At 42.4% G+C, this 25,496-nt stretch overlaps 7 protein-coding genes and 2 non-coding genes across 9 annotated transcripts; 3 read left to right on the top strand and 6 right to left on the bottom strand.

Annotated features, from left to right (window-relative positions):
* Nucleotides 1–2,330: 2,330 nt before the first annotated feature.
* PKNH_0309100 (conserved Plasmodium protein, unknown function) lies at nucleotides 2,331–5,483 on the top strand (the record flags this gene model as incomplete). Its single annotated transcript, XM_002261032.1, has 1 exon — nucleotides 2,331–5,483. One exon carries the CDS (start codon nucleotides 2,331–2,333, stop codon nucleotides 5,481–5,483), a length of 3,153 nt encoding a protein of 1,050 aa, XP_002261068.1.
* Nucleotides 5,484–6,218: 735 nt separating this feature from the next.
* PKNH_0309200 (mediator of RNA polymerase II transcription subunit 8, putative) lies at nucleotides 6,219–6,821 on the bottom strand (the record flags this gene model as incomplete). Its single annotated transcript, XM_002261033.1, has 1 exon — nucleotides 6,219–6,821. The coding sequence occupies one exon, from the start codon at nucleotides 6,819–6,821 to the stop codon at nucleotides 6,219–6,221; it is 603 nt and encodes a 200-aa protein (XP_002261069.1).
* Nucleotides 6,822–7,144: 323 nt separating this feature from the next.
* On the bottom strand, nucleotides 7,145–10,048 carry PKNH_0309300 (PP-loop family protein, putative; the record flags this gene model as incomplete). The annotated part of the gene is made up of 1 exon (XM_002261034.1): nucleotides 7,145–10,048. One exon carries the CDS (start codon nucleotides 10,046–10,048, stop codon nucleotides 7,145–7,147), a length of 2,904 nt encoding a protein of 967 aa, XP_002261070.1.
* A 1,205-nt stretch (nucleotides 10,049–11,253) lies between these two features.
* PKNH_0309400 (conserved Plasmodium protein, unknown function) lies at nucleotides 11,254–13,182 on the top strand (the record flags this gene model as incomplete). Its single annotated transcript, XM_002261035.1, has 1 exon — nucleotides 11,254–13,182. One exon carries the CDS (start codon nucleotides 11,254–11,256, stop codon nucleotides 13,180–13,182), a length of 1,929 nt encoding a protein of 642 aa, XP_002261071.1.
* A 224-nt stretch (nucleotides 13,183–13,406) lies between these two features.
* Nucleotides 13,407–16,895, bottom strand: PKNH_0309500 (DEAD box ATP-dependent RNA helicase, putative; the record flags this gene model as incomplete). Its single annotated transcript, XM_002261036.1, has 1 exon — nucleotides 13,407–16,895. The coding sequence occupies one exon, from the start codon at nucleotides 16,893–16,895 to the stop codon at nucleotides 13,407–13,409; it is 3,489 nt and encodes a 1,162-aa protein (XP_002261072.1).
* A 674-nt stretch (nucleotides 16,896–17,569) lies between these two features.
* Nucleotides 17,570–17,641, top strand: PKNH_0309600. The gene has a single exon. It is a non-coding gene; the product is annotated as a tRNA-Ala (tRNA).
* Nucleotides 17,642–18,211: 570 nt separating this feature from the next.
* PKNH_0309700 lies at nucleotides 18,212–18,283 on the bottom strand. The gene has a single exon. It is a non-coding gene; the product is annotated as a tRNA-Glu (tRNA).
* Nucleotides 18,284–18,738: 455 nt separating this feature from the next.
* PKNH_0309800 (conserved Plasmodium protein, unknown function) lies at nucleotides 18,739–19,203 on the bottom strand (the record flags this gene model as incomplete). Its single annotated transcript, XM_002261037.1, has 1 exon — nucleotides 18,739–19,203. One exon carries the CDS (start codon nucleotides 19,201–19,203, stop codon nucleotides 18,739–18,741), a length of 465 nt encoding a protein of 154 aa, XP_002261073.1.
* Nucleotides 19,204–20,146: 943 nt separating this feature from the next.
* PKNH_0309900 (conserved Plasmodium protein, unknown function) lies at nucleotides 20,147–24,817 on the bottom strand (the record flags this gene model as incomplete). Its single annotated transcript, XM_002261038.1, has 1 exon — nucleotides 20,147–24,817. The coding sequence occupies one exon, from the start codon at nucleotides 24,815–24,817 to the stop codon at nucleotides 20,147–20,149; it is 4,671 nt and encodes a 1,556-aa protein (XP_002261074.1).
* Between the last annotated feature and the right edge of the window lie 679 nt (nucleotides 24,818–25,496).

Below are 25,496 nucleotides of genomic sequence, written 5' to 3' on the forward strand. Positions count from 1 at the left end.
AAAAGGAAAATGGGACACTCCCAGGAGGTTGAAGTAAGGTAAAGATGAAAAAAGAGAATGAAGCAACTACTTGCGTTGATAAATGTGCAAACAGGTCAGACACAAATCTTCGTATGGTGTATTCGGTAGGACACGTTGGAAACGTGAGGTGGGCTTCCTTCCGTGGCTTTCATCAAATCGTACGGGCTTTCTTTTTTTTTTTCTTTTTTTTTAAATTAGCATATATTCGGGGGGTGAAGAAAAAAGAAGAACATAATCATTATGTTGTTCTTTTTTGCGTGTCCTCCATTTTCTTCTTCCCTTCTACCCTTCCATTCGCCACTTCCTTATCTCTTTCCTTCCCTTATCGCGCTCAAGCGATGCTCAATGCGGATGCTACGCGGCGAATGCGACGCAGTGGAGGGGTGGGGGGGGGAGTTCTCCACAAAAAAAAAAAAAAAAAAGAAAAAGAAAAGAAAAGGAAATGTAGAAATTATTACCTTTATCCTTACGTGCTTGTTTGTAAGTCCTTCCAAGTCCCCAACATTCCGAAAAGCAAATTAGCTAAGTTTTATAACACCCCATAGGGGGGAAAAAATAACAAATGGAGGGGCCAATTTTTTTTTTTTTTTTTTTTTTTTTTTTTTTTTTTCGCGGGAATTTTTTTTTTTACCCCGTTAATTGGTAAGGGGAAAACCCGAAAAAATAGTTACGACGAATTGTTAGTTCACTAAAAAAATGGGCAACGATTGGAGTGGCCACAATTTGAAGTGGAAATGGTCCCAAGTAGTACTTGATCGGAAGGGTGTAAGGATAAACAGCAGCGTCATATTAAAAGGTGTTAGTCGCATAAACTCAAAATGGATAAAAACGTGCCAAGGACAATAAACACCGGAAAAGACTGTCCTTCCCAGGAGCTTCTTCTCGTTGAAGGTATCCTTTGAAAGTTGAGAGGAGTGTAGACCTCCTTCTATATACACCGGATTTAGCCGAATAGGGAAAAAAAAAAAAAAAAAAAAAAAAAAAAAATGTGACGTGAAATTATCATAGGGAAAGGACACTAGTGTAAATATATATATCCCCCCCCCCCTTTTGCACTGAGCTTTCATCAAAATAGTTTTTCACCTACAGGAGGGGGTATCACCTGTCCTATGTGGATACCTTTGACCATCTAGACAACGCAAAGGGAACTTCACCTGTAGGAATTAGCAAGTGTGCAACCCACCCACCCCCGATTGAAGCTCCACAATTTTTTGGAAGGCATCCCAATGAATAATGCGCAGTATGCTCACACATGTTGCGCACTCATCCGTAAGGACACATATGTACAGGCGGGGCGATCCGTGCAAAGTTGCACACACAAAAAAAAGGGTGTACATATACTGATAAATAGACACTTGAAAAAAAAAAAAATATAAAAATAAAATAAAAAAATAAAATAAAATGAAATAAAATAAAGGAAAAGAAAAGAAAAAGAACCCCTTCCCCCCCCCATTACAAGTGCAGCTCTAACAGAGCAGTATATAAAACAAAGGCAAATATGAAATATCCCTTTCATGTCTAGTCAAAATCGCAGTAGCGTGGATGTTGTATATTAATCCTCTTTTGTTCTCCGTTGTGAAGCTTGACCGACGAAGACATGCATTAAAAGGGCATGTACTTTGTGTTGGTTTAGCTTTGATTTCTCCTTAACTACTCTTTGATTTCGCTTTGATTTCGCTTTGATTTCGCTTTGTTTTCGCTTTGTTTTCGCTTTGATTTCGCCTTGTTTTCGTTTTGGCTTCACTCCGGCCGCACGCGCCAATCCCTTCGCTGCACTGGTGTAAAAGGAAATCCAAAGAAACATCTAACTCTCCCACCGCGAACGCAGCGGAGCGGCAAAGAAGGCCTTTTTTTTTTTATTAACGTCAACTAAGGTGGAGCTCAGTTGTCTTCTCAACATACGTAGGATCGTACACAAGGGGGGATGTACCTATCTCTACATAACTTTGGAGAAAATAAAAATCCAATCACTTCATGTCTTTACAAAGGGAGGGAAATCTACAGCATACTTTCCCCTACGCCGCTTGTTTTCATTTTTTCTTCGTTCTTTTACAATTTGGCTACTTGCCTGCTGATACTTTGTCGTTACTCCTTTGTGCGTTTTACAACATTTAAGCGAGGAAAGACTATCTACATTTGTCAGCTGTTCGGTGTGTTTCTTCATTTGGATCGCTTCTCATTTCCGTACGGGTAACTCCCATTAGAGGTTTTCTAGCGCGAGCAGTACCCCTCCTACACAAAACCTGCGGTGACAACAGGAGTCCAATCAACCGCTGCAGGTTTTGTGTGACCATTCCACCTTCAGGGGAATGTGCAAGCGGAAGGGGAGTGCCCCCACCTTAGGGGACTGGCCCAGTGACTCAAAGCGCAGATGTGAAAAGAGCATCCGGGGAAATGTTTCCAGTTGGAGAAAAGCCAAGTCGGAAGAACATCAACTAACAGACAATGCTTTATTAAAATATAAAGGAGAAACTATAGGTCCGTTAGGGGGGTTGAGATTTACGCAGATAAAGGAGTTAACAACTCGGCTGGAACTCGTTCCCTTGGAGGGCAATCCAATTGAAAGGGGTAATCTTGATGGAGGCACTTCGAAGGGGGAATCACAGAATAGCACACAGAAGCTCTCCCCTGCAGCTAAGAACCCCACAAATGCGCAACTCTCCCTTTTAGAGGTGGTTAAAGATTACGTGAGTAGCAGTATGCATGAGAAGATAAACACAGGAGAGGAAAGTAAAGAGGAAGTACCAGGAGAGGAAGAGAATTTTGAGCAGATGAAAAACGATGGATGTGACCCCCTGTGCTGTGGTATATCCCACGAAGCAGACGAAGAGACTGACGTAAAGCATGTAGGTATAGAACATTTAAAAATTACAAATGAATTCATTATGAAGGAAAATGATAACCGAATGAAGTGCTCATCCGAGATGGAGTCTGTGTCAAAGGGGAGCAATAACAGTTTTGGATTAATACCTTTACGTGGAGATGAATGTGGTGTAGCAAAGTCCATGGTCAGAAGTGATCCCACCGTTGCATCTACCCGGTGTGCAGATTCAGCTTCCACAAATTTATGGTCGAACCCAAATTACAACCAGTCACTGCAGATGAGGAATGGATATCAAAACCAAGTGGAGGGGTGCACCTCGTCAGATATGACACACTCGGATCCTCCCAAAAATGAAGATGAGGAAAACAACGATTTGGAGAAAGCAGATATTGTGATGGATAAAACAGTCTCCACGGACGAAAAAATGGCCACGTCTACCAATGGAGGAAAATCCTTCGAGGAAGAGAAACTTCAGTTGGTGGAAGACACAAGTGGGTACCCCCCCTTGGTTTCTACCCTAAGCGATGAGTTGCTATGTTGCACTTCCAATGGAAGCGATGAAACGAACAAGCGTAGTGGTACCCATGAATGCTTAATGGTACCAAAGGGGAAAGAAGGAGGAACTACCCCTTGCAGAAGTAGCCAGGTAGACATGAATCGGCATGGGGAAGTTGTTCCATCTGATGAGGAGAAAACGTTCTGTGAAAGCATCACCAGCGAAGAGACCTCCTCCAAACGTATTTACCATTTTAGGAGAAGCAAAAATGATATACATATATACACACCAGGGGGAGGAGCCTACTTAACCATCAAGGATAACGGAGAGGAGACCCCCGAATCAATGATGAGTGAACAATCAAATGAAACACTTCACTGTGGAAGTGGCCAAATGAAAGTTAAAGAGGAAGTTAACCCTCGAGAAGAACAGAGGGACATCCATTTCGTGAACACACAAAGTGACTCCTTCATCAGAAGCACTGGAGAAAGTAACAACAAGTATAATCAAATAGGTGTTAGAAAACGCCAAGTGACATACGAATTGGAATGTGCACAGATTAATAGCAAGGCCCATTTGACAGATGGACCAACAGATACAACTCCCCATGAGATGCGCAAATACACATGCGCAGAGAGTGTCTACCCGCGAAGAAGAAGTGCGCCGGGGAGGACACGGAAGAGAAAACTTGCATCAATGTCGAAGAAAAAAGTAAAGGTGGAAAAAAAAAAAAAAAAAAAAAAAAAAATTCCAGGAAGAATTTACAAAGTTATTGTACGGGGGAAAGAGTGCTGGAGGGCGGAATGGTTTGTCCAAAAGGATCTTCAAGAAATAAATTACCATAATGGTGAAGTCCATGTGGCTATGGCGAACAGGAAAACGAAAACAGAGACAAACACGGAGACGAACAGAAAGACTGACAAGGGTAGTGGGCACTTCCAGGTGAGTCATCCCTACGGAGTGGAGCATACACCCCCCCCGAGTCACAGCCATGGGAATGAAAACTTACTTGTGAAAAAAAGTAGGCAGTTTTCCGTGTCTGTGTATGGACCTGAAAACGCGAGACTCTTCGCCCTGTTCGAACTAATCAAATACAACTCCGTTCCGGATGGATTGAGAGATGAAGCCAATCTGTGCATCTGCTCCATTAAGAAAAATTTGATGGTGCAGGGGGGGTCTTCTAACAAATCTCCCAGTGGCCACTTTCTACCTCTTATGCTTGCTAAATGGGACGATGCCTACTCACATGCTTTGTTCAGAAAAATTCAGGGAGATATGGTGCGGAACGGGGGTCAGTTCACCCACGGGGGTAGTATCGGCACATATAGAGGTAGCACCGATGTACATGGTTGCAATAACAACAAGGAGGAGCCCCCGAGAGCTGCGCCCCACTTCGACGGATACAGTTATCCTCTCAAAGGAAATCAATCTGGGGGGTTCGATCACGTAGTTAGGTGCAGTGCAGACTTCACGAGCCTAGGGGAAAATGCAGCTAACCGCGCATCTAACCACACGAATAAGGGAAATAATCACCCTAACTTGGAAAAGAGCCATCCAAACTGCGTTAACAACTCCACTGGTTACGTGGAGAACCCCTCCTCACACAATCAGAACAACCTAGTCCACAGCATCAACGCGTACAACCTGCACTCGAGGCACATGGCCCACACGTTCGCGGCGAACAAACCATCGATGGTAAACCTGCAAAAAAACTTCAACAACAACCACCATGGATATCCGCCCCACGGAGAAGAAATCCTTAAGCTACAAAATGGTTTTCCTTTCGGGCAGTTAGACGAATATACAAATGAGGCTAACACAAACTGGGCCCTGCGCCTCAACCACCCTGGATACCACTACAATTACGCCCGTCGTGAAGACAAGATGAACAACATGGCCACCTGTCCATCTCTGCATAGCTACCCAAATGGGTATGTAAATAGCCACGAGAATGTGAGAGGCCCTCCCGACAACTTGACCGGCGGCGTGAAAATCTTTGGCAACTATTTTCACGCCGATGGGAATGCGGTAAATTGCAAAATGGATAAGAATTCCCCCGCTGTCTTTGGGCCAAAGATGTCGAATGGAAGTGGCAACGTGTTTGATCAGTTCGACGGGGGGGCTGCACATTTGAGGGACTGATAATTCTGTACATGCTTGCTCAGCTAGCCAAAAAAAAAAAAAAAAAAAAAAAAAAAAAAAAAAAAAATTTACATACTGTGTACATGTGCGTGTACGTGTGTGTGTACGTGTGTGTGTACGTGTGTGTGTACGTGTGTGTGTACGTGTGTGTGTACGTGTGTGTGTACGTGTGTGTGTACGTGTGTGTGTACGTGTGTGTGTACGTGTGTGCGTATGTGTGTGTCCATAGTTACAGAAAAAGCAATGACGGAACTCCTCATTCTTTCTTCTTAAAATGACCCCTATAACTGCTCATTGTATTCGCAGTAATTGCACGTAACGCTCATGTATCGGAATGCCTTCATAGCAATAGCCTTGATTGAAGTATCCCCTCCTCTCACAAAAAAAAAAAAAAATGAAAAAGATTCCCCTGGGGATTCAACTACTTGATGAAATTTTCCCCTTGGAGTTTTGATTATCGTTTTGATTCTCGTTTTGATTCTCGTTTTGATTCTCGTTTTGATTCTCGTTTTGATCCTCGTTTTGATCCTCGTTTTGATTCTCGTTTTGATTCTCGTTTTGATTCTCGTTTTGATCCTCGTTTTGATTCTCGTTTTGATCCTCGTTTTGATTCTCCTTTTTTTCTCTCCAAATGAATGACTCGCGATTAGTTTGTGGTCGTGAAAATGGAACTCCACGATGGAGTAGCACCCAGGGGGGTCACCCTTCCACACGGCTAATACATCGTTGCGCCTCCTAGAAGAGACCGTAATTGACCTTGGCTACATACACCTCCAAGTGTTCGCTGTCCCTCTCCTTGCTCTTCAAACGGTCGGAGAGCACCGTTCCGTATGTCTGTGTCTCGGCATACCTTTGAGAAGAAGCCTTAGCATGTTGCATGTTGTTCAGTGCGGAGAAAATGTTATCGTTAAATTGCTCTATGTGTTTGAGGATGGTGTCGAAATCTTTTGGGTGATAGGTCGTTCTGAATGTGTGCAGCGTGTTTTTGTCCTCTTTAATTTTTTCCGCCCCATCGTCTACACTGAGATTACTCGTAATCGTGTTGACATCTTGGATATTGTTGTAGGGGTTCCTGGGGATGGTATGCACAGGCAAGCAAGTGTAGCTGTAAAAATCTGCACTTATGTTGTTCATTGCCTGGATCAAATTTACACTGTAGGATTTCATGTCATTAATGAACTTGGCATACTGCAAGGCGTTGCGCGCTCCGAAGTTTTCCTTCATGGACACATTGGTGATGTAGAGGATGTTGGCTAGCTTGTTGGCGATGTTGTTGATGCTCACATCCATGTGTTCGCCGGCCTCCTCCTCCCGGGCGCCCTCTCCCAGTTCGTACATTTTGCCGATTGGAAGAAAGTGGTTCGTTGAAAAGCCGACAGGTGAACTACTTATTTGGAAAGTCTTCCAAACGTGGCTACATCCTGCCGCTCAGAGTGGCTTGCAAACAGGTAAATTCACGAGGGGAAGGCTCCTTACCGAGGAAGGGTCTCTCCTCCCTTCAAAGGATGAGAACAAATTGCGGGAAAAAAAAAAAAAAAAAAAATACATACATACATGCATACATATATACATATGCACATACATATATATATCCACGTATGAAAAAAAAAAAACAGTTAAAAATGTCGAACGGGCAATTAACAGTGCCAGATGGCGGGCTACTACCTCCCAAAGCGAATGGAGTAAACGAAGGAACTGTGCATGTCGCTCATCTGCACAAACTCCTGAACAGAAAAGTTTGCATTCTGTATTATCTCCCCAAAGAGGTGTAAAAAAACCAAGTTGTTTTTTTTAAAATTTGATATATGCACAAGGGGGAGGGAAAACATGTATATCGGGGGAATGGCACGCCTGGAAAGAAATTTTGTTGCTTTGATGGGCCTTCTTCCCATGTGTAAGAGATCATTCCTCTTTAAGTAACGAATGTATATTTCGAACTTTTCCTTTTTTTTTTTTCTCCTCTTTTTAATCAACAGGTATGTGCCTTTCTCACTAATCATATTGTTAACATTCCTGCGGTTGATTCTGCAGACCTGTGCTGATATACCGTCGAGGATGTATATATTTGCGTTTTTTTCTCGTAGGTGAGGAGGGGGCTTCTCAGAGTCCTTCTGTTTTTTCTCCCGACTGTTTACTATGCGAAAGAAAATTCTATTAACGAGGAGTTTGTTGCTTCCATCCAGATCTATAATTCGTATTTTCTCGTTAACTGAGGAAATTACCCCCTGGGGTGATAAGTTACACGGTTGATTGTCATCTCCACCTGGTGCTTCTCCCCTCCCATCAGGCAGAGAAGATAAATCCATTTGTCCATTCATGGATGTCGTTTCCCCTATGGTGCTGCACGCGTAAGATCGAACAAACTGGGAGAGAGAGTTGTACACACGGTCTACATTGCCATAGGTCAAACTGACCCCCGTGTACTTCTTCACCATTTCATGGAGAATTTGTATGCGGATAAATGTGGAGGGTAAAATAAAAAATTCCAGAAAATTAAAAATTTGTAAGAAGAAATTATGTTCATATAATATTTTGTTAATGGATATGAGTGCATCCATTTGGTCGTTCCGTGTTCCAAAGAAAGTGTTGTACAATTTACTTTGCATGGTCTGATATTCCTTGATGAACGGGTTTGTACTTCCCTCGTTTTTGCGGCTGTTGTGTTGTTCATTGTGTTGTTCATTGTGGTGTTCATTGTGGTGTTCATTGTGGTGTTCATTGTGGTGTTCATTGTGGTGTTCATTGTGGTGTTCATTGTGGTGTTCATTGTGTTTGCTGTTGTGTTGGTTGTTGTAGTACTTGTTGTGCATGTATATGGAGAAGAGGTTGGTGCAAAACTGCAGGTGGCTATCCAAGTTGGCCGTCTGGGCCATGATGTTGCTTAGCTTGCGGTCCAGTGCGGGGTACTCGTACACGCCGGCGATTTGCAGCTCATCCCTTACAGCGGTACTAACAGTGTTATCAGTTTTCCCTAACGCGTCAGTCTTTATTGCCGTACCTGTGGTCGTGTTTGATGCCATGTTGCCTGCACTGGAGACCCCTCCCCCAAGCATCGAGGAAATGCTCGGAATGATAACGTGCCTGATGAAGTTTCTCGAGGCGGACAATTTCCGGTTAGACGTGTCGAAACGCCAAGATTTCTTCACAATCTGCATGTACATGTACAGGTGAATTTTTCTCAACTTGATAAATGGCCTATATATTAGGCAATCCTTAATCGAGGTGAGAAATTTCATGCCTTTCAGGTTTTTGATGAACGCTCCCCTGAGGAACTGAAACAACACCGTTTCGTTGTTGTCGTTGCGGTGATGCCCCAGAAATATGAGGGACTTCACAAACTTCCGGGCTCGAGCGGTGGTACGCGGAGTGGCACTGCACGTGCCCATCGGACCGCTTACTGACCTGTTCGGCCACGGGCCCCTTGGCGCCTCACCCCTAAGAAGCACTTCCGAAATAGGTTTCCTATTAGCCAATCTTATGTAGTGTTCTAGATCGCTCACATAATCCCTGTATCTGTACTTAAGCATGTTCCTCCCATTTGTGTATATGAAGTTCAGGTCGCGCCCCTGCGCTGTACGCGCGTGTCTTTCCCTCCTGGCCTGTTTCTCCAGTTGCCTGGTTAGCTGTACGTATACGTGTCTCCTCCATTCTCTGGCCAGAAGCAGAAAGTTATTTCCTCGTTTACGAGTCGGTTCATTTTTTGGAGTAGCCTCCCAGTTGTTCTTGAGCAACTTGGTGCGGAATCTCAGCTTGTGTCTCCTGCAAATATTTTTTACGAAGTTCTTCTCCTTGATGCACTCCTCCCTCGTGGCGTGGTTGCAGTACAGAACGGTTATGTTGTTCAAAACGGAAGCAAAAAAGCGAAGTGCACTATCTCCCTCACTGAAACGGACAATCTCGTCTATATCATCATGCGAATAGGAATACACGCGATTTAATATGTGCAATATGGATTCGTAACTTTCAGAGTATCTGTACCGTAGGATCACTAGAATTTTGTACAGAACAAAAAGGAAGGAGTAAAAGAGGGAAAGGGAATCCACCCCCGCGCTGACGCTGAAAATTAATTTTTTTTTTTTTTTCAAAAATGAATAGAAATGTCTATTTTTCAGCGTGCACAACCAGTAGGCCTCCACAATTTGGATCGTTTCACCATTCAAGGAAAGTTCATTCACTGCTGAACTCTTCTCCACATGGTTACCACTATTGCCGAAAATCTCCAACACGTTCCTACCGTTGCGATTCTTGCCGATGTTGCTCATGCCTATGTTTAGTTCATCCAACTGCTTCATTCGTTCTTCACTCTCTTCATTTATTACAGCACATATATTCTTTAAGAGTGCCTTCCTCGAAGCTCCCCCTTCTTTTTTTTTACACTTAACATTTTCTTTTAACGCGGGTCTTCTTCCCTGTCCCAGATCTGCTTTTCCATTTGGGCCTTCTTCGGGATAGAGCAGAACATCGCTAATTTGCGCCTCCGTGTCGAGGTGGGCCCTGCTCGTCAAACATCGATGTGTAGAAGGTTGATCGAATTGCTCCCCGCAACTACGACGGGGTGTGTGCATACGCTTATTATTGCATCTCTCCTTGTAACTACGGTGGCGTCTCTGTTTGTGCCCATGGCTGCTTCCCCCCTCAGAGCACCCCAAAAGGGGACTCACAAAATGAAATTCCCTCTGCGCCGAGCCCCTCCTACGTACGCATTCTGCGAAATGGTAGTAGAAGAGGCCATACAAAAATCCCCAGGATAATATAAAAATGGGTAGATACATTTATTACCGTTTGGGATTCATTTTCTTCGACTTCATTTGTGAATGAATGTATAACATCGGTGGGAGGCCCTCTATCAGCGCGTTTTTTTTTTTTTTTTTATTATTATGAAATTGCCTTGCCTGTTCAGGTAAAAATTTTTTTTTTTTTTTTTTTTTTTGGCTAGCTGTGCCGTTTCCCGATGAGGCTTTACAATGCTATGTTGTTGTTTCTGCGGAGCGTGTTAACAATAAACCTGGACACGCAGAGCACCTCACGACGACTCTTGCAAACGTAAAGGACGACGTTGCCGGAGCTGAATAGGAGGACAGTTTGTTCTCCTGGTTTGGTCTCTCTTTTTGTGGTAACCCCATACTTGGGTGCATCTCCTACAGCTTCGCCCCACTCACATGTCAGCCCATGCTAAGAGGAATCCCCTGGTGCAATTTCCTACAATTCGTTAACCAATTTTTGTGCACACAGGGATAGGCCAGCCCACGATGTGCCGTTATAATAGGTGTTTGAAAAATAGCTTGGCAAAGCACCCAACCATTCACGGGAAGAGGACCCTTGTTGCTAAGGATGCAGAAAAAAAAAAAAAAAAAAAAAAAACTCTGAAGGGGGATACTCATCTTTTTGGGAATCAAAAGTGAATCCCTTACTGTTTTTTTTCCCCCTCTTTTTTAAGAGCCCCATTTTTAGATGTACAGTGGCGCACATGCGCAAGGTTTCACTGACCTATGACATAGGGGTTAAAACACACAGGGTTAGGATACATCGGACAAGGGACAGACCTTTGACAACCCTTTTTATGCGCAATGTGAAATTGACTTTTCTTCATTCAGAGAAGATCATTTTTTTTTTTTTTTTTTTTTTTTTTTTTATATTACACCTTCTTGTGGACAGTTTGTGTTGCGTGGCCCGAAGGGGGGACTCCCTACCTTAAGCATGGCGAAAGCATCCAGGGCGACTTTCGCAAGAAGTGCACGGAACTCCGCGCACGGGAAGGTGGAGAGCCGAAATGAGGCAATCGCTGAACAGGGGGGAGGTAAGAGAGGGTAGCCAGTATGGCAAGGAAGAAGCACAGGGAAGTAGCGCCCTCCTACTTGACGTGAACGCCGGAAATAGCATCGTCAAGTGCGACATGCTATCGTCTATGCACGAAGGAGCGAAACAGAGATTCAGAGAGATGTTCCACGACGACGACAATCGGGTGTACGATGAAGAGTTAGGACTAAACATATATATAAAAAATATCTGGATCTACATCAATCTAATGTGTACCTTTAGCATCCACGATTTGATTCTCATCTCGAGGTCCTTCAAGAACACAGAAATTATTTACGACGATGTTGTGTGTAGTGGAAAGGAGGAAGGATCTATCTTTAAGGATGGACAAGGTAAAAGAAAAAATAGTTTGTTCATTTATTTCGAGAATTATAAAATTAGGAAAAACGTCGTGAAAATATTTTTGCAGAATCCCTATGCTGTATGTTTCATACACAAAAACGGGTCTGTGCATGTTCACGGGGCATTGACATTGAAGAAAGGCCTGCTCATTCTCATTAAAGTTATTAAGAGATTAAAATATAAAACGTTTTGGACTTATCTAAGTGGGTGCAATATGGGTGTACCTCACCAGGGGGTGGAACTTCAGGTGGATGGAGCAACTACTGCAACTGGAGTGATACCTTGTGATGAGCAGATCGTGCACACACGCGAGGGGAGAAGCAAATTTCCCACGCTTCAGGAGAATGGGGAGGGGTCCTCTCCTGAGCAGAGCATTGTTGGTGAATCTACACCTGAGCAAAGCATCACCGCGGAGACCACACCTGAGCAAAGTATCACCGAAGGGGGTATTTCTCCCGATGAAAACTCCCCAAAAAAGGACAAAGAAAAGGTCTACGAAACAATTCGTTTTTGCGAAACGGTCATTGAAGAACTAAGGGATAAAATAAAAAAGTATGAGCAGGACGTTTGGGAGGAGGACAGGGAAATGCCAACAAAGAGATTTTGTCAGGGGGACGAAAAGAAGGAAGTCCCATTCGGAAGTAGTAAATATTACCTATCGGGGGGGTGCAAAAGATGGACTTGCAAAAGGCCCCACGCAGAAGTTCCTTCCCAATTGGGCCACGAACCAATGCATGTCCATTCGGATGAAAGCAAAATTTCCATTCAGATGGAGGAAAAGAGAGGGATATCAAAAGTGGATTCTCCTAAAAGGTTCTCCTCAGAGGAGTACAAGAGCGGAGGAAATGACAAAATTGAGAATGTCCCCTCCTCCCCTCCTCCCCATTTATGTGACCATGTAAGGGACTCCTCCGAATTGATTCCTCCCAATCGTTCCACAGTGCATTTCAAACCGAGTAACATACAAGGGAATTGCAAAAATGAATTTTCGAGCAGAAAGGAAAATGATGAGTCGGTTCAGAGGCAACACTACGACGAGGTGGATCCCTTCTCAAACGAATTTGAGCAATTTAACCAATTGGACCAATCAGCCCTGCACAACAAGAAGTACATATACCAGTTTGACACGTATCGGCGGTGGAAGTATATCACGCGCAATGACATCACTTTCGATATGGACCATCTGAACATCAAGCAACTTGTCTCCGTCTTTAATGTGAAGTTGAGATATTTTGACATTTCCAAAATTTACAAGTATAAAGAATTTAAGAATATCCTTACAGATATTAACAACATTATTTATATTCGAATTGATCACTCTCTTCTGTGTAAGCTAATTCAACAAGACAGTTTGGATCCCTTTGTGCAAAATAACTTCGCAAAAGGGTGTCGGCCGAATATTCATCCCTCCGTCAGGACTGTCCTCTTATTCAGTTCCGGCAACGTCGTCCTTTACGCTTGCAAGAGTCGTCGTGAGGTGCTCTGCGTGTCCAGGTTTATCGTTAACACGCTCCGCAGAAACAACAACATAGCATTGTAAAGCTTCATCGGGAAACGGCACAACTAGCCAAAAAAAAAAAAAAAAAAATTTTTTTACCTGAACAGGCAAGGCAATTTCATAATAATAATAAAAAAAATAAAAAAAAAAAAAATAGCTAAAATGGCGAGCTATCACAAAATAGCCAAAATAAATGCCACCGTATCGTCGTACATAGGTAACATACCGGAAGCAAATCGCAAAGGAGATAACCCCCCTTGCAGGCGTCAGGACAAATACGTGCGAATCGGGAAATACAGGGGATGCCTTTCGTAATCATCACTTTCGCGTCTTTTCGCTTTTCCTTCCAAGTTGGCGTCCTCCTGTTCTGTGTCAAATGAGGGGTCCTCCCCAGAGGGTGATACTTCGCTTAACTGATTACCTACGCGGCCTTTCCGCCAAAGTTCACCCATTTGAGACTTGTACCCCTTGTAAGATGGCAACGCGGACATAAGTACACTCCGCGGGGTGGCATTAAACTTCACGAACAGGTCAGGTGCATTTAAAATTTGAAGTCTCGCAGCCATGGATTTCGTTACATAAAAATTATCAAAATAGCCAAAGGAGTAAATCATACTTTTAATTAAACTTGGTACTTGCCATTTTTCATACTTGAGAAATTTGTTTTGCTGACAGTAAAAACCGAGGAGTGATCTGTACATGAGCTCGCATGAACAGAGCAGGTGCTCATGCTTGTGCCATTCGATGTGTCTCAGTGGGAGGTTATAAGCATCGTGATCTTTTCTCCCCTGATGAGGGGAAAATTCCCCTGTGTGTGCATCCTTTTCCCCCGATTCTTCACCTACATCGTCGTCCTTGTCCCTATCTTTAACGAATTGCTCCGTTGAGCGTTGGTCATCCTCGCTACATCCAGTTGGCATAGTGACTCCCCTGCGCTTATACTTCAACAGAGCATCCAACAAAGGATTATCCTTATATATATCTCTCAAATAGCTCCTGCTTATACAGCTAATCATAATGTTGTTTTTGTAAAGAGTGAACAAATAATGTCCCTCTAATTCGTTTAACAAGAGCAGGCTGCGCCCCTTGGTGTTTTTCGATGTGGCGAGATTCGTCCTCATAACGTATTCATCAACGGTGGTACACACCCCTACCTGTATTACCAAGTCCACCTTGTCTACTTCTATCCCTTGACACAACAAGGAGGAGGCGAATAAAACTTGTTTGCTCTTCCCCTCCGAGTTGTTAAATCTGTTCAGGGTGTACATTTTTTTATCTAAACTCAATTTGGAGTGTAAGCAGGAGAATATGACATCCTTCAGTAGTTCGTACTCACGTTGGTGATTATCATCAGCAGGGTTGCAATTGTTCTCTTCGCTATTTTCTTTGTCTCTGTTTGAATGTGGGCTTTCCATATTGTGAGAACTGCCTGTTGCGCTAATCCCTAAGTCTATGGAACCATTCTTACCTTCGGATCCTCCCTCTGCTTTGCTGTGCAGTTCTGAATGGGTCAGAACAAAGGGGGTGGAGGAGACTGAAAAGGTAACGTGACCCTTATTGTAGTGATTACTCTGGGGGTGAGCACAGGAACTGTCCGAATTAGCGTACCCCCCGTTGTCGTAGCTGTTGTTATCGCCCTTGATATTGGTGTAGTATCCCCCGTGGGTGCTTTGCTTTGCGCGCAGGTAGAGCAAACACAGATAACCCTTAAAAATGTAGTGCTTGAAAATGACGTAAAAAAACTGGATCATTTTTACAGTTGGCATGAAGACGACTATTTTTATACCATCACTTGAGAGGAGCTCTCTGCAAAGAATATTGAAAATTAGTAAGGCAAGTTTGTCCGATTCATATATTAAGTACTCTTGTGTTAGGAATATGTGCGTGGGGATATTTCTCCCTTTGTTCTCTTCATAATTCATGTGTGTGCGGCTGAATTGTGTGTAGTTATTGTAATCACTGTGGTTCAGAGTGAGTTTTTGTTTTTGCTCTTCCAGGTGTTCTTCCCTCTTTTTTCCTTCACCCTTTTTATTCACATATTTGGGAGGGAGTGTTTCATATTCTCGTTCAAGAGGGTCTTCTTCATTTGTGCGTTCATCTGCAGTAGTTTTATCTTCCAAGGAAGTATGCACCTCAGTGTGAGATGATTGCTCATCATTGAAGCTTTTCTCTTCTGTTGGATGGCCTGGGCCCCCTACTAGGTACGCATCGAATGCATTAACGTGATCGTAAAACGTCTTGGCGTCTTTGCAGTACCAAAGCTTTTCTAGCTGGGAGCAGTTCAGTATGTTGTTTTTGTGGAGGGAAAGTAGTTGGGCATTCAGTCGGTGGTACAGTTGGAATGGGGGGTTGACCCGATTGGTTAAATTTACAAGGCCGCTCCGTTCTTCACTTCCATCTTCTGCGTAATGACACTGGGGGTCCCTACCCCCCCCAGTCGTAGCCTCAAATGTGTCATCATCATACACACAGTTGTGCACTAAATTTAGGTACACATAATTGAGGCGTAAAAATCTGAAGGCCAAGTGCCTTAAAAAATTATTAACATGACAGGTTAGTAAAACAGTTTGATGGCCCTTGGGCAGAACATCCTTAATTGTTAAAACGTTGTGTAAATAATTTGAATTTAATAAGAAATATGCTTCGTCCACAATGATCGTGTCACATAAAAAAAACATGTCTTTGAAGGAAGAGGTGAATTTCATATGATTGATCAAGCTAGCTGGAGTGCTCACAATAATATGTGGTTTTTTTTTTTTTAGTTCATCAATTTCACCTTGCATGTTCATATTTTTTTTTCCATGCATATAGTGGCATATAATTCCATATGGATGGTACATAAGTAATTTCTTCAAAATTGCATATGTTTGTTCGACGAGAATTCTGTTTGGACAGATAATCAGTGCAAGGAAGTAGTTTTCCTTCAAGTGAGGATAGTCTCTCTTAAGTTTACCTAGCTGTGCAATTATTTTGTGGACAAGTGGGAGGCAGTACGATAGTGTCTTCCCTGTGCCTTTAACGGAGTGAATTAAAATGTCGTAATTTTTTACAAACAGTGGAAATAAACAGTATTGAACTGTTGTTAAATATTTCACTTGCAAATTCCTCTGTAAACTTAACTTAATATACGAATCCATGTCTAGGTGCTTAACTTGTTTCACTTGCAGTAACGACAATGTGTTTTCTTTCTTCACATTTTTACTTTTCTCCCCATAATGTATTATTTTTTCTTGCACACATGCTTCGGGGCCTGCACTCTGATCCACGTCCCCTTCCATCGGATCGGGCAGGTGTGGCAAAAAATAGAGGGAATAATCGTCAACATTGTCACCATAAAGTCTGCTATCCCCCTGGAGGCATGTTTTCCCGATTTTCCGCACATCTGATTGTGCCTCCTTTAACTGCTCCACCTTGAGGGCCAACTTTTCGTGCAACCCCTCGAATGATCCTGGGGAGAGGAAGAAGTCAAACAAGTGGTAGGGCACATATTCCCTGTTGGATGATGTCAGTATGTTTAGCTCGGATCGAAACTTCTTAAATTTTCTGTCGCAGAATTTGAGCAGGTCCTCCGCATTGTCGTACACAATTTTGTCTCCGTTGGTGAACTCCCTTAGATAGGATTCCCCACACGAGGGGGCATTCTCTCTGCGTGAAACCAGCGCATGGTCGCGCCCCCCGCTGAACGTTGACCTCCCTCCTCCGGTCACCCTACTAACAATGGCTCGCCCCTTGGACGCATGCTTCAGAAGCACCATTTAGGGGAGTAACTGGAGGGATCGTTTCAATCAGCCTACCTGTGTGTATCTACATTTGCAGTTGTCATGTTTAGGGGAATTGGCGAAGAGGCAACCAGGTGGACCGATAACGCGGAACCGGTGAAAAGGAAAACTTCTCTCTCCCCCATGGAGATGTCCCTCTTCCAAGGGGGATGGGTTCGAAGCTACAGGACTAGCTAACAAACTGGGTCCCGAATGAGCATCACTTCTCTACATGTGGATGTGTCGTGGGGCTATATACCTGCACACTAGTTTGTATTCCCATGCGGCCCCTTCTCATCGTCCCATCCAAATAGGCGTGATGAAAAAATTGCGACGTAAGAAGTACGCGGAAGTTTTCTTCTTCATTTCTGGCAACGAAATTAAAAAAAAAAAAAAAAAAAAAGGAAAAAATTATTTTCAGTTCAGCAAGTGTTTTCCCGTTAACAAACTTGTACATCTACAAGAATTAAGTGCAATATTTTTGAGTCGTTTTTTTAACGTTCTTTTTTTTTTTTTTTTTTTTTTTTTTTAAAGGAATTAGCCATAAGCAAGTGCTAAAACGTGTTATTAATTTTTCCCCAATTGGCAACATCAGGAAGTGAAATACCATGCAGAAGGGAAGGCACAAATAATCACAACCATGTTTAGAGAGGTACTGTATGTAAGTATAAGGGCAGGTGGTGTAGTGGTATCACGCTTGATTTGCATTCAAGAGGTCCGGGGTTCAATTCCCCGTCTGTCCATTTTTTTTCGCAAAAAAATTAAAAAAAGTTTTAAAATAAATTAAAATAAAATTTTTCTTATAAAAAATTATTATTATTTTATTTTTTTTTTTTTTCTTGCTTATGGAGCAGGGAATACGATGAACTTATTTTCTCGCAACTTTGCGATAGGACAAAAATGACGGAACTGAGGGAATATATTGCTTCTTACGGCAAGTGCATTTTATGTGAGGATAATTTTGTTAAGAGACCATTGGCGTGATAAATATAAAATAGCCTCCTTGAAATATCAGGCAAAGATAGGGGATAAAGAGAAGTTTTCACGAGAAATTCGTTTTAACCTTAACTGGGGTGTTCCTTGCAATGGAACTCTTTTAACTGCAAAGGGCACAGAATAAAACGTTACTACCTTATTCAAATAAAATGAAAAAATATAATTTGCTTCGAGAATAGAAAAAATGAGGTAAATATTAGTGTTCATATTTTAACGCTTCTTCCTATTCTTTTTCCTTTATCAATTTAATATACTTATTTTTTTATTAAAAAATAATATTTCTCTTATATAAAAAAAGGATTTTATTTATTTTGCTTTTCCCACGCCGGGAATTGAACCCGGGCCTTTCGGGTGAGAGCCGAATATCCTAGCCACTAGACCACGTGGGATATAATAGAGCGCTATATTAATTTATTAATGATGTATGCATCTTCTTACGTAAAGAAGGAATAGGAAAAAAGAAAGAAAAAAAAATACATATATGCATATATGTTAAAAGAAATAGCGCGACAGGAGTAGCGGCAGTAACATCATGACCGAGCCAGATAAATGATAAGGCACTCTTCAATGCTTCTGAGGAACTCAAGTTCCATTTTAGTTGAGTTCATTTAAGTTCATTTTGTTTTAAAAAAGTGAAAAAGCGAAAACGCAACAAACGCTCCTTGGGCATACAATTTCCCCGCTTAGGGAGTTGGGACAAGGTAGCTAGCTAAACAAAATAGCGCTTTCTATATTAACTTAACACTGTTTAACAATCTTCTGGCAGAACGTCAAGCACTCTCACGTGGAGGGATCAAAGGATGGACAAACAAAGGCAACAATCCTTCCGTCGCATTCTCTGCTCTTACGTAAATAAAACCTTATTAATTTCCTTCCTCACATCGTTTAAATTATTTTTGTAATTTTTTGTCTGCGGAGAGTATACAATGTGAAGTCTTCCCTTCCCCTTGACTCCCTTCCCAGTAGTATCTACATTAATGAAACCCTGGGCCTCTACATTCTCACGCGGGGCTACTAAACTGAGAACCTTCAAATAGTGTATATAGTTTATCACGTCGTCCAGTAGGTTCCTTTCTCGTTTAATGGAATGACTAACGCTAACTGAGTTCAGGATATCCATAATGCGTTTCTCAGTTCTGGTTGGTGTGTCTACTTCGTTCAGTCCATCTTCTGGCAATTCACATTTTGCTATTCCTCCCACAGTTAGTACTACCAATACTATTAGCAAAAGTACCAGACGAAGCGGTAGCAGATGCAGCAGTACCGAGGGTAATCGGGCGGGTCCTGGGCCACCTCGTATCCTTCTCATTTTGGAGAGGTTAACGAACAGGGACGAGCACTAGTGGGATGGAATGATACATGCCCTACAAAAATTAACTCTTCGTGGTTTTTTAAGTGGGCACATAAACGGTTAAGATTTCGATCAAGTGGCAACAGGAGCATGCAAATATATCTACATGACGAGCTATGCATACGCACATATTTGGTAGTACTCGCCCTTAAAATTTTAGGGGCAAGTATAACCCCCCATATGTGTTGGCACGTTCAATTCGCGATCCTCCCGAAACGGTGTATATACAACACACTCAGGATGACCATACGCGCATTTTCAAGGAAAAAAAAAAAAAAAAAAAAAAAAAAAAAAAAAAGCTATTTTGTCGCGATGTTATGTGGAGTAGCCGTTAAAAAAAGGGGAACCTCCGTTTGGTTGATCCAGACGGGTGAAAATCTACACATGAGCATGTGCAATTCTATGGGTCTGCTTCAGTTCTACCATTCGGCTACCTTAGACACAAATTCAAGTCCTCCACGTGGGTTGTTATCATTAAAAATGTATTTTTTCTTTTTAAATTCACTTGAGTAAGCCTCCCATTCGCAAACGCACATCCATCTGGTTGAGTGTGCAAATGGGGCAAATGGAGTAAATAAGCAGGGTACGCAAAAAATATATATATATATATATATATATATATATATATATATATATGTTAAAAAAAAAAAAAAAAAAGGAAAGGTAAAGGCGGGGGATTTACAAAGTGATCCATTCCAGGGGGAATGAGACAAAAAAGGAAAAATAAACAATTCCTTGGATGAAAAAAAAAAAAAAAAAATAATTTTTTTTTTTTTTTTTTTACAACTGAGGGGTAAAAGTAGCACCCTATATGTATCACACAGATGCGCATTTCTCCAAAGAGACGATTACTATATGGAGAAGGAAAAATGTAACTCTAACCTAACCCCACCCTGCGTAATCAACTAAAATAAAAACTGTAGAATAGACACTTCAAAGCCCTCGTGTTTATTTCTTTATACCGCTCATCTTGGCATAACTTTAAAATGTAAGAATAGTACATCTTTAACTTGGCTTTATTTGGTCGGTCCCCATCTGCGAGGTTCTTCTGTTTGTAGTATCTTCTTCTGTTACTTCCATCTGTATTTCTGCGGGATTTACCCTTTTTCCTACCCCCCAGGAGAAGCATTTTCTTAAGCCTCCTAACATCGTAGAGTGTGACCAGGTCGTCCTGCACGAGCTCATTGTCCTGTTGCGCCATGTAGGTTGCTAAGTCTGATGGTAGGTTGTCAGATGAATCATCGGATAAGCTATCCGCCAGACGATTAGTGACTGTGGCTATTCCATTCTTCTGTTCTTGATTGGGAGCTGATCCTCCTAAATGATTGAAGGACAGGAAAACGTCGTAACCACACAACCAGGGGTTACGAAAAAAAAGCAACTTCTTGCTCTTCCACACTTTGTGCTTTACGTACAGAGCAAAGATAGCCTCGAGGTTGTCTAAAAGAATTGTTAGGTCATTCAACATAGGAGCTATGATGTTAAAAAAGGTGTCGTAGAAATGGGCATTTGCACTGAGGTAGGCAATCAATTCCTTCTCGATCTGCTCGATTCTCGCGCTTATGTGTATGTCCCGCATGGTGTCTGAGAGGTTCTTTGGTTGGCGCTTTGGATTCCTGTTTGGATTGCTCCTGGTACTTCCCCTTTTCGGTCTACCCCCCAGAGGGGCATCTTCGAAAGAGAACCGGAACACCTGCGCAAGGCTCTGCATCTTCAAGAGGCAGATGTTCTTCTGCGAGCTTTTCACAGCCTTCCGCACTACATTGCGCATGTTTTCGCTTGTGCGGCTTTGCGAGGGGAGGGCATGAGTGTGTGGAGGGTTCTCCTTTGTACGATGTGACCCCCTTGAATGGTGTGGTCCATCTGAATGGTTGTGTTCAGCTTCGCCGCGCTCCTTCCCCCTGGGGGAAACGGTCAATCCGTCGTTCGTGTGATCCTTGGCGTATCTCAAAACGACCTTGTTCATGCTTCTCAAAAAGCAGTGCAGGAAGTAGTCACGCGTGTTCAGATCCTTGCCAAATGGAGGTACCGACAGGGGGAGGAAAATAATTAGAACATAAAAACAGAAGGTGTTGATAGTATGTACGTTCTTCTGAGCCTCCTTGAAACTTTTGCTCCTTTTAACAATCCGAATTATTTTTTTCTTTCCCTTCTCATCAAGTGCATGTTTGGTAAGGTACCGATAAATGCGAGACAGATGGGAGTAGCTCCTTCTTAATATGTGAATAGTTCTCTTCTTGCGGAGACACCTGATTAGGAGGTGGATCAGTCGGCTCCAGTTGGCTTCATCCAAATGACACAGGGATGTATGCCACAGGGTTACTAACAGATTGGTGAAAATTAAAAAGTACATCGGGTAGGTTATGTCATTACAAAAGCGCTTCTGTGTAATAACGTTTTCCTTCTTCTGTAAAAAATCGTTCACGAAGTTCTGGGCATTCGTTAGGTCATTGATGAGTCTGTTTTTTTTAATTATGTATCTGTTCATATTCTCCAAATAATTGCTTATGAAAAAAAAGCGCGTTATATCCATGCGCAAGATTCTTCTGATGTGTGTGTAGACGTAATCTGTGTAGTCGTACATTTCGTTGAAACCTCGTTTGTTCATTTTTTTGGCTCTGCGCAGGTAGTTCTGGAAGGTTATCAGATTTATGTTACCGCGGAATAACCTGTCACTTGGATAATTACCTCCATCACAATGGAATGTTCCGTTTATGGGGTTCCAATCGGCTCGCTTTCCTCCCTCCTGTGTAAGCAACACAGGGAGTGCCTCCAAATAGTTTCTACAGATCAACACACGGTATAGTTCCTCGCACAGCTGTATAGTAGGGAGGTCTGCTCCTTCTGCGGTTGCCTCACAAGTGAGGCTCTCTTGTGGTTTCTCTTCGTAGATCCCACTGGTGTCACCTTCTCTTTCATCCGACCTGTTTATCCAATGTATGTCTTCCACCTGTAAAACATTCACATCAACACTGTACAGATTCTCCTGAACTATCCCATCGATGGAGTTTTTTCCTTCCTTTGCCTTTATCACCTCGTCACAGTCTTCCTCCCTCTTCTTGCACGACTCGCTCAATTGATCAAAGTGGAAATACACATCGTCGACAATTTTATGCTCAGGTGAGTCCTTATAAACACCTGCGTAGGTTGACTCGTGATATGGTTCTACCACTGATCCGACATCTACATCGAGATGGAACCCCATATGGAGATCACCAGCAAGGTTCCCTTCTGGATGGTATTCCCCAATTTGTGAGCTGTCTATACACTCGTTTGAATTTTTCTGTAGAATTTCCACAACGCCATCCTCGTTCTGATTCGTTCCTATTATATCTTTGCTAATGTTAACAATCTCATCAATAATATCTAAGAACGAGCTACATTCGTCTTCCATCGGTCCATCCTCTTCCATCATCCTCTGCTCAGTTATGTACTGGTCGTCATAGGCTAGTGCGTCTTCCTCTTTCTCCTTCTTTTTTTTTTCCTTGATTTTGATATTCCTTTCATGTGGCATATCTGTGAATAATCCCACATGAGATACTCCTTTTGTCGTTTCATCTTCATGCCTTGTCATTCGATTAGAAATATCTTCAACACTGTCGAGGCTTCCCCTTTGTGGTGCATCTACTACCTCCATATCCGGTTCGAAATGAAAAAAGTCGTATTTTTCCAAAGGAAGTTTCTTAGAACCCTCCCTCTTTTCTTCTCCAATCATATTGAATGGATTGACGGGATATTCTTTCTCCATGGAGAGCCAACCCACATTGGGTTCTACATGATAAGGTGTCTCTTTGCATGTCCAACCCATCTCCGAGGTAGAACCATCACTCAGGTTTATCAATTCTTCATGTAACTTTATTCTTCCCATTGAAGAATTCACCTTCATGTGATTTCCATCTGGGGTGTTGTCTCCTCTTTTCCTATTGACCATTTGAAAAATATCCATCTTAGGGGAATTACCCCACTGATTAGGAATGTCTACTTTGTTGTCTCTTCCTATAAAATCTTCATCGTCTATGTAGGTCTGTTCATCTTTAGTGCCAGCCCTCATGTGTAATCTTCCTCCTTTTGTTTTCCTCCCAGAAGAATGATCGCCATCCACGTGGAACAAATTACTTTGGAACTCTCCCTCGAGGAGAGATCTCCCCGAAATGGGCAATTCTTTGGTAAATCGAACTGCCTCCACATCTACTTGCCCACCTCTCTCCATCGCATTGCAGTTGGTCAACTCACCAAAGATATTTTCATTCTCAAGTGAGGACACATCACGGGTTTGCAAATCATCCATTTGGATTGGGACACTCCTTTTTAGAATGCTTTCCCCTAGGAGGTTCTTCTTGTCTTTCTCATTATTTGTATTCGCATGGGAATTGAAGATGGCAGATGTGAGATCTTCCATGTAGGAGTGGTCCTCAAAAAGAGGGACCTCATCTGGGCTATTTTCCTCTTCAATTAATTTTAAAAATGGGTTCTCCTCCCGTTCGACGTTCACATTCTTTTCGTTACATTTGAGAATGTCCCTCTTTGGGGGCAGAACCGTTTTCATGGATGATTCTCCCTTTGATATTTCTACCTCCTCCTCAGACTTATCGACCTGTAAATGATTAAGTGCACTATAGTTTCGATCCCAATTTAGTGGAGTTATTTTAGCCCCCCCCAGGGGTTCTTTCCTCTCGTGGTTACTCTGCTTGTGTTCAAGGTCAAGGAGCTTATGTACGTCGTTGTTCCGATCAAATGATTTATCAAAATGGGTGCTTTCATTTTCCATTTGTCTAGACATAGAGATAAGCGCATCATAGATGGAGGTACCATTTGATGTGTTTACAAAACCGTTTTTTCTTACTACTCCAGTTTGGTTACTATGGCTTGGATTTTCGTCCCTTCTCAAATGGGTTGTTTCACCCCTGTAAGGTTGCCTTCGTTGCGATTCTTCAGATTTTTTCCCTTCGGTTGGACCGGAAGATATATCCTTCCTCTCACCGACGTTGTGATACTTCAAGTGACTACCCCCTCTTTGCATCTTCCCTTTGAAATTATAAAAAAATTCAACTCTCTGAATTGTCTCTTCTTTTTCGGAAGAGTCACAGAGCAGATTATCGACTCGTTGTAAAGCGTCCCAATCCTGAGTGACTTCAACACTCTGCTGGAATGGGAGATTGTCTTTTTTCTTTTTTCTCTTTTCTACATCTGTTGGATGGAAACAGCTGTACTGTCCAAAAGGGTTCGAAAAATCCAAGCGGTTTAAAAATTCTTTTTCTTCATTTGCTCTCTTTGTACCATTAACTTCCTCTTTAGATGAATCATTTTTGTTACTCCTTGGGGACACCATCATTGCGCCTTCATTCTGCGAAGAAGCCTTCAAGCCATGGATACCCTTATCAGATTTTTCTCTATTCCCCCCATCCTTATAATTCCTATCTGCACTAGAGAATATATGATACAAGGTTTTAATGTTCTCCATGCTTACTTCTTCTTCTCCTATTCCTTTTCTGCCCGTTCTTCTTGTCTCTTCGTGATGATTCATCGTCCTGATCGTCCCTCCGTGTTTTCTATTCTTCAACCGACCGGTCATCCTTCCGTCACGCCACCCCTTATTTTATTTTATTTTATTTATTTATTTATTTTTGTGTACCCACGAACAGCTGAAAGGTGTGGGATCTTCCAAAGAAGCTATTTACATTTTCCTATATATAGCGATACAGAAAAAAAAAAAAAAAAAAAAAAAAAAAAAAAAATGCAAACTTAGTTTTTTTTCCTCCCCCTCCTAAGTAATGTTGTCTTTCTCCTTCTGTTTGTACAAACTTGGATGGGCCACTTCCTTCCTGTGCGAATATTATCAAACGAGCGTGAACAACTGTGTTGCTGCGCGTTAGGCATGGTTTTTATCCCCCTTACAACTGTTGTGTGAAGCGGGTTCTTCAAAGCAGGCGCTTTTATCACCGGAGGAAAGCTAATTCCTCGCGCTGGCTATAAGTTAACAACTTCGCTACGTATGGAACTGGGCATCTAATATAGCATGCGCTATCGTGGGCAACTGTGTCATGCATAGTATGCACCATCGCGTGCGTGCGGTAGGTCGCTCTCTTGATGTGCCCTTCTTTTTTTATGATAAGGCTCTGAGTGGATTTCTCCAGAGCGCGACAGCCAACTTCACAAGTTCACCACTGAACGGAGCGAACTTCCCAGCAAAGGAAACACCGAACTGAGCAATTGTGCACTGAAGATGCTGTGATGGCAGCGGGTGGGTAAAA

This window comes from Plasmodium knowlesi (assembly GCF_000006355.2).
Source record: "Plasmodium knowlesi strain H genome assembly, chromosome: 3".
Lineage (NCBI taxonomy): Eukaryota > Apicomplexa > Aconoidasida > Haemosporida > Plasmodiidae > Plasmodium > Plasmodium knowlesi.